This window comes from Sebastes umbrosus, chromosome 22, assembly GCF_015220745.1.
Source record: "Sebastes umbrosus isolate fSebUmb1 chromosome 22, fSebUmb1.pri, whole genome shotgun sequence".
NCBI classification, from domain to species: Eukaryota; Metazoa; Chordata; class Actinopteri; order Perciformes; family Sebastidae; genus Sebastes; species Sebastes umbrosus.
Genome location: NC_051290.1, coordinates 1,078,199 through 1,086,815, shown reverse-complemented (window position 1 = coordinate 1,086,815; position 8,617 = coordinate 1,078,199). Strand labels below are relative to the sequence as shown.

The following is an 8,617-nucleotide window of genomic DNA, read 5'->3' as shown; positions in this document are numbered from 1 at the left end:
TAAGTATATCCAATTTATGCTACACTTCTTTACTTCTACTCCTACTACATCTCGGAGGGAAATATTGTACTTTTAACTGCCATATTTATTAGTTACTTTGATTTCACATTCGAGGTCTTGTTACTTTTACTTGAGTAAAGTGTCTGAGTAAATGTTTAAAGATATTCTGCAACCACCGGGTTTGTGAAAGCATCTCAACATAAATTCAAAACGTTTCTTTTAAAACCACCTTTTCTTAGTTTCTTAACATTTCGGAGATGAGCAACAGCAAATATTGTACACGTCGTCTCTCTCTGGATGACAGCGTTGGCTTGAAAACACATATCACATCAACAAATTCAGACTTATCAGTAAACCTTTCAGTCCTCTTTTGCCCTTTTGTTCCTTCACAAGCTCCAGGTTGACCGTGTGCAGCAGTGACTCAGGTTGGGTAAACTGTCCCAGCAGTTATTGACCAATTTTTTTAGCAGATCAATAAAAAGTGCGGAGGAGGAGGACGCCCACTCGTGAACACACAGAGAAGATAAATGCCTGGTTCAAATCAGATTCAGGGACATAAAGGAGTGGAAAGACACGCTGAAGTCAGTGGACTGACTGACCGACGATATTTTAAGAGTAACTTTATCGACAGTGGAAGATGAAGACGCTACTGCTGCTGTGTCTGTGTGTGACCGCCACCTGGGCTCAGAATCTGGATTACGACGACTATTCGGTGAGTGTGTTCACTTGAATATAATTATGGTCAACGTCCAAAAGTTTAGAAAGATACCGCTTCTGTCAGTAAAATACAATTTAAAAAAAGGCCATAGTTAAAAATAAAATGTGACATGTTTTTTCCCGTAAAGTTATGACTTTATTCTCGTAATGTTAATATTTTTTTCTCGTAATAGAATCACTTTTCTCGTAATATTATGACTTTTTTCTCGTAATATTAAGACTTTATTCTGGAAATCTCAGTTGTTTTTTCCCTTTTTTTGAGTGTCTTCAATAGATAATGCAGCTTTTAAACAAAAAACATGTGTGACAGAAAAAAAGGATTTGAATCTTCAGCTGTATTCACAATATTTCCCTCTTTTATCTTCCACAGGACACCAATAGAGCATCACCAACTAACGCGACAGTATGTAGAATATCATTCAACCATTTGATTAATAACATGAATTACAGTTATTCCTTTCATCACGTCTTGTTTCCTCTTGTTTCCCCGCAGACCGTAGATGCTCGTGGTCACCGTCCAGTAACGAGGGGCAGAGACAGCTACAGCGCCAGCCGCTATGCCCCGCCCCCGATCAGTGGCGGCGCCAGGTACATTCAAACATCAGACACCAATTAAAACGTATTCTAATGTTTTACATTTAGCGTATTGTTAAAATAGCATAAAACAAAAAGTACAAGTACAGAATCAGCAGCAAAATGTACTTAAAGTATCAAAAGTTACTGTTCTCAATAGGCGGCGGAGTTATAACATATTATTTGATTATTATTCCTGATGCATTACTGTGTGAGCGGTATTTTAATCAGGCAGCAACCTTCGGGCCTGAAAAGTGAGTGTTGTTAGTCACGGGACTCGTTAGTATCGTTAGTATCGTCAGTCCTGTGAGTCATGTGAGTCGTTAGTATCGTCAGTCCCGTGAGTCATGTGAGTCGTTAGTATCGTCAGTCCTGTGAGTCATGTGAGTCGTTAGTATCGTCAGTACTGTGAGTCATGTGAGTCGTTAGTATCGTCAGTCCTGTGAGTCATGTGAGTCGTTAGTATCGTCAGTACTGTGAGTCACGGGACTCGTTAGTATCGTCAGTCCTGTGAGTCATGTGAGTCGTTAGTATCGTCAGTACTGTGAGTCATGTGAGTCGTTAGTATCGTCAGTACTGTGAGTCATGTGAGTCATTAGTATCGTCAGACCTGTGAGTCATGTGAGTCATTAGTATCGTCAGTACTGTGAGTCATGTGAGTCATTAGTATCGTCAGACTTGTGAGTCACGTGAATCGTTAGTATCGTCAGACCTGTGAGTCATGTGAGTCGTTAGTATCGTCAGTACTGTGAGTCATGTAAGTCATTAGTATCGTCAGTACTGTGAGTCATGTGAATCGTTAGTATCGTCAGACCTGTGAGTCATGTGAGTCGTTAGTATCGTCAGTACTGTGAGTCCTGTGAGTCGTTAGTATCGTCAGTCCTGTGAGTCGTTAGTATCGTCAGTCCTGTGAGTTGTGTGAGTCGTTAGTATCGTCAGCCCTGTGAGTCACGTGAGTCATGCTTACGACTCACACAACTCACAGGACTGACGATACTAACGACTCACACAACTCACAGGACTGACGATACTAACGACTGACGTCAGTACTGTGAGTCACATGAGTCATTAGTCAGTGAAGTTAACATCAACCACAACCGTTTCCTACGCGTTATTATCACGTTAACTTACTTGCTTATTTGAATTGCTTTTGGTGCCAGGTACCGCGGCCGCCCAGTCCCAGCTCCAGTCGGAGGACAACAGGTGCAGGAGAAGGAGAAGCAGCCGGATGAAGGAGGATGTACTCACGCTGCCGAGGAGATGGTAGGAGGACACCAGCACGATGCCACTAAAGGACCCAATCACTGATTTGACCTGTTTTAGCTCAGTACATAGGTTATTGACCATTTTTAAAAGCAGGATTCGCCATAAATCTGTTCATGAATTAGAGGAAATCAATGACTGCCTGTGTTTTAGTCGCTGAAGCACTAACCAGAGATTCTCCCGTCCACCAGGGTGTTTTGTGTCCCACTGGCTGCGACCTGAAGATCACACTGCTGAAGCAAGAGAGGAACGTCAGAACGGTAAATACTGAACTATTTATGTTTCTGAGCAATGAGAGAATTTGTAGGAATCACACATTATTTAACCTCCTTCACGACATGCGTGGAAATTGCTATAAATTTAAATTAAATGCATTGTTGTCATGTTGAGATTTACTCTCTTTGTGCATCCATTCCTCACAGAGCATTAGTGAACTCAAGCCTCAGGTGGACGATTTGTCCCGATCCTCCAACAGCATCTACACCTACATCACCAAAGTATCCGACTCTCTGACGGAGAGGCAGAGAGTCGTCAACGGTGAGAAAACAACCTCCTGGCTTTTGTTTCACTAAGCACCAAAAAATGACATCTCCACGGTCAGATGCTACGTAAAGTTGATGAACTGTGGTTTATGAAGTCGCGGGAGTCGTTAAGTATCGTTATTCCTGTGAGTCACGTGAGTCAATAGTCACGTGAAGTCAGATCAGATTTAATCCTAAACGAATGTATATTTTTGTTTAAAACGCCTAAAATAACTACCCAAAATGCATCAGGACTAGCTGCTCAACCACAATGCTTAGATGCAAATGTTTGGTCTCATTTGAAAGGTAAGAAGCTGAGGAACATGAATACATTTTAACTAAACTAAACTATATTACCATGGACATCACAATGGAGAAGCAATACAAAAAAAAAAACGTTTTATCCTCACCTAGTCTAAAAGGTAATATCACCATTAAAACCAAGATAATGATCCAACTGAATGTATTCTGCTACTCTTTGACTACAACTGTAACTATAAATTTGATGAAAATACACTCAAATACGACCATCTGTGATACAATTTATAAAGATATACTCCATGTTTTGTTCATGTTTCTATATTGACTGTTTACTGGGACTTCAAAAATCTATTTATTTCCAAACCAAAGTTTTTATTTAAGTAAATGAATGAATGGTAGTTGTCTTTTATTTTTTTAATTATTATTATCATTATTATTATTATTATTATTATTATTATTAATAATAATAATATTAATATTATTATTATTTTATTTTATTTTTTAAAAAGAAAAAAATAATAAATAATAATAACGAAAAAATAAATTAATGACGACTGTCAATCAATTTGAACAAAGTCCTTAATCCATTTTGTTAACCTGTTGTTCACTTAACAGCTGATCAAATACAAGCCGTACAGTTATTGAGAAATAATGCATCGTGAGTTGCGAGTAGAATGTTTTATTTGTTGACAACACATGAACGATTAACCCATTTAAACCGTGGACAAATTCTTCAAAGTGTTTAAAAAGATATTACAATTTTGGGAAAATATTTCAACTTGACATAGTCAAACTTGTATTGAAGCTTTTGATGCACACAAATCCTTAAAAAAACAACAACATGTAATTATTATGCATATAAATAGTTTTTATTCGTTGTAAACATTTAAGATCGTTCCTCTAAGTAGTTTCTCTGCCTCTCCATGTCTTCGTCCTCTCAGACAACAACAGAGTGGTCAGTCGGTACACCGATCGAGTGGAGGAACAACACGCCTACATCAAGGAGACGGTGGACACCCTCTTCCCCTCCAACATCAGAGTGCTACAGGTGAATAAGAGTCATCCTTAACCCTCTGCGACCCACAATAGACCCGTTTTACTCTACCTCTAAAACTGAACCTGCTGCAGCTTCTGAAAGTCGGTCGGGAATGCACACAAAACAAACAAACAGCCCCTGATGTAATGTAAACTGTGCTGTGTGGCTGCAGGGGGTCCTGGACAAGATCAGGCTGAAGATCCAGAAGCTGGAGAAGGCCGTTCAGAGCCAGACGGAGGTGTGCAAGGAACCGTGCAAGACCAAATGTCCCATACCGGTGGTGTCTGGTGAGTGTGGTGCCCCCTAGAGGCTGCGATGTGACAATATACACCACAATATGAAAGGATTGAATTATTTACTTATTATTGGACCCATGGGGAGCATGAGTGTGCTCAGAAAATGTTAAAATACAGATTAGACGATTACTTGTAGATATATTTTATATAAAAAAAACATTATATGCATGGTAAAATACAGTGTTCGAATTACACCGTAACTTCTGGGGGAGCCCTATTTTTCGGGGTGGGAGGGTACTATACACAGTACTGTACTTTGCTATAATCATCTATAAGTATAGTATGTCGAAAAAAAGTCATAGTATAGTATGTCTAAAAAATAAAAAAGTCATAGTATAGTATGTCTAAAAAATAAAAAAGTCATAATATAGTTTGTCGAAAAAAATAAAAAAAAGTTAGAGTATAGTATGTCGAAAAATTAAAAGTCATAGTTTAATATGTCGAAAGTTGTTTTTTTTTAAAAGTCATAGTATAATATCTTGAAAAAAATATTAAAAAGTCATAGTATAGTATGTTGAAAAAAAACAAAAAAAAACTCATAGTTCGAGTCTCGAAAAAAAAAAAAGTCATTGAAAGTATTTATATAAAATAATTCAAAAGATTAGGAAATAAATGATTGCATTTTTATTGATAAAAAAAAATCTTTGCATCAGTAGTTTTAATATTGTATTATAAGCTGTTTAGAGGTCGTGTTAAGTTAAACTGGTCATAATTCTCTATCTAATATCTATTTTATATTGCTGTGAAAACATTTCCTTCAAACAACTAGAACCAATTCTCTGTTCCCATCTCTAGTGTTTTCCCTGCCTGCCAAAGTGGCGGACGGCCGGTGCTAATTTCAGACCTTGGTCAACAAGAAATATTAAGATTCTATGTGGGCCATGAATATCTCTACTAAGTAACTTAACTTAACTTTCTCTGTTTAACCCTTCCCCTGTGCGATTCAGGTAAGGAGTGTGAGGACATCTTCCGTCGTGGAGGAAGAGACTCCCAGATGTACATGATCCAGCCCGACGTCTTCTACCCTTCGTACAGGGTGTTCTGTGATCAGACCACTCAGAATGGAGGTGAGAGTATAACTCAGTTACCTGAAACTTCATTTTTGATTTGTTTGTTAATACCTTGGATGTTTAGGGTCCTCGGTAGGGTATCTGTGTTTTCAAGAGAACTTCTTTTATTTTCCCAGGATGGCTTCTCATCCAGAACAGGCTCGATGGCAGTGTCGACTTCGGCAGACGCTGGGATGAATATCGACGCGGTTTCGGCAACATCGCATCCGATTCTGGCAAAGGTCACTGTCAGACTCCAGGTAAGACTTTGAAATTGGACATTCTGCATAATTAGTACGTTTACTTTAGTAAATACTTGAATGCAGGACTTTGACGTTGACTTGTCCTTCATCACATAACAGGGGAGTACTGGCTGGGCAATGACCACATTAGTCAGGTGACGAAGATGGGACCAACTGAGGTTCTCATTGAGATGGAGGACTGGACAGGAACCAAGGTGAGTCCTACAGCAGTCGAAAAAAGTCATTAAAAGTAATTGTATAGCATATAAAAAAGAACATAGTATAGTATGTCGATAAAAAGTCATGGTATATATAGTATGTCGAATTTTTTTCGACATACTATACTATGAATCTTTTTCGACATACTAAAAAAGAATTTTGAGAAAATAAGTCATAAAATAGTACATCTAAGAAAAAGTCATAGTATATAGTCACATATATTATGTCAAACAATTTTTGAAAAAAAAAGTCATAGTATAGTATGTCGAAAAATGTTGTGAAAAAAGGTTAAAGTATAGCATGTCGAAAAAAAATCATAGTATAGTATGTTGAATTTTTTTTTGAAAAATAGTCATAGAATAGTATGTAGAACAATTTAAAAAAAAAGAAAAGTCATAGTATAGTATGTTGATAAATAAAAAAATTCATAGTATAGTATGTCGGAAAAAAATCATAATATGGTATGTTGAAAAAAGTTTAGGTACAATATGACGAATAGAAGTCAGACCATTTTTCCTATTTTCGACACACTATACTATGACTTTTTTTTTTACTTTTTTTGAACACACTATACAAAGTCTTTTTTCAAGACATTTTATGACACAGTATGGCATTTCAAATTTACTGTTGTTTCCATTTGAAATTCAACTCACATGTTTTCTGCTATCCTTTAGGTCCACGCCCAGTACAGTCAGTTCACCATCCAATCGGAGACGTCCAACTACGTGATGGCGGTCGACGGCTACTCCGGCAACGCCGGCAACTGTTTCCTGGAGGGATCCACGGAATTGTTCGGTGAAAACCGCACGATGACCATTCACAACAGCATGATGTTCAGCACCTTTGACAGAGACAACGACAACTGGTAAGTGTTCTGTTGTTGGTGACATTCTCAGGGTTACTGTAACACCGTGTGACAAACCCTAGCAACATTAAGGCAACCAACAACCTATAATGCAACATTCGTCATTCAAGTCTGCGTAACACAGTGGCTCTCTCCAGTCAAAGGTAGTGTTAGTGAAGATTATTTGTGCGAAATAGGTATTGCAAAAAGTTTGACGATGTAGGAACTACTCGCAAAGGCTAGTTGTAGCTAACGGGTAAGATGCTAGTCACATGCTAACACTAGGCGGTCACAATCTTAACACCTTTCTCCGTTTCGCTGAACCAGGACCCCCGGGGATCCCACCAAACAGTGCGCCAGGGAGGACGGAGGCGGCTGGTGGTACAACCGCTGCCACTCGGCCAATCCCAACGGCCGCTACTACATGGGTGGAGCCTACACGCAGCAAATGGCCAAGCACGGCACGGACGACGGCGTGGTGTGGATGAACTGGAAGGGGAGCTGGTATTCGCTCAAGGCCATCAGCATGAAGATCAGGCCATTCTTCGTTCCCAGCTAATCGCATCGGAGAGAGCGTCAACACACACATAACACATACAGGAAACTGCCAAAATAAAAGACACCAAAGTAGCTTCTAACGTCCGAACTAATATTCAAGTGTGTTCTTTATTTTAGCTGTAACCTTTATGTTGATGGACACACACATTTACACACAACTAACAGAGTCTGGGCCTGTGCTATTAAAAAACAAACAAATAACATGCACCATTAAAACGTAAAAATAAAGTGAAACAAGAAATAGTCTACAGATAAAGAGAAACATCGTATTGGTTGTGAGTGAATGTGCTGTGATCTCTCTTGTAATGTGTGATGTATTCAGTGTCTTCAGTGTCCACTGCTAGGACGAGTTGATCACAACTGTCCTCCGCTACTCAATAAACACATTGAGGAACATATTTCCTGACTGGTGTGGTCGTTATTTCACTGCACTGCACGGGCGGACTACAGAAAAGGAAATGTACTCACCGCAGTCACTGTTTACATCCCTGCTGACGCCTTTGGACAGGAAACAGATGCTGCAGCCTGTCAAAATAAAACACAGAAACGTATCGTGGAGAAATATGCAAAGAAGCCAATTTGGTTTCAAGAACTCCCCACATGGTTGATCAAATATGCAGCATTCAGGAAAAAACACTGCAAATGGAGACACTTCTAGTGTTGTCAGATTGGTGAAGATGTTTTCTTAACATGCAGTGCGTTGAGCCTTCGTAAATAACCATTTAAAGGGATGCTTCAAGTGTGGTTGTATGAGGTCCGTAGTCGGTGTATTACCAACAGTACGGGGGAAAAGCAATGTACTGCTGCGGATGTATTTTAGACAACTTAAAACAAATCATCAGTATAAGTCTACATTATTTTTAGAACATTTTCACCACTTTACCTCGTCGTCAAGACAGCCCTCTCTGACGGGGAACTGAAGCCGTTCTCTACGCTCTCTTCAAAGCCACAAGACTCCATTGAAAAAAAACAGTTATTTTACAAAGCAGAACAAGGGAGTTGATGGTCTACCGCTGCCTCGATCGATTGGTTGTTTGT

General features: G+C 39.1%; 1 protein-coding gene across 1 annotated transcript; it reads left to right on the top strand.

Annotated features, from left to right (window-relative positions):
• Window positions 1-545: 545 nt before the first annotated feature.
• On the top strand, window positions 546-7,977 carry fgb (fibrinogen beta chain). The gene is made up of 13 exons (XM_037758964.1): window positions 546-712; window positions 1,088-1,120; window positions 1,211-1,305; window positions 2,451-2,553; window positions 2,745-2,813; window positions 2,976-3,090; window positions 4,277-4,383; window positions 4,544-4,658; window positions 5,615-5,734; window positions 5,854-5,976; window positions 6,079-6,173; window positions 6,852-7,042; window positions 7,349-7,977. The coding sequence occupies exons 1-13, from the start codon at window positions 638-640 to the stop codon at window positions 7,578-7,580; spliced, it is 1,473 nt and encodes a 490-aa protein (XP_037614892.1). The 5' UTR covers window positions 546-637; the 3' UTR covers window positions 7,581-7,977.
• The last annotated feature ends 640 nt before the right edge of the window (window positions 7,978-8,617 follow it).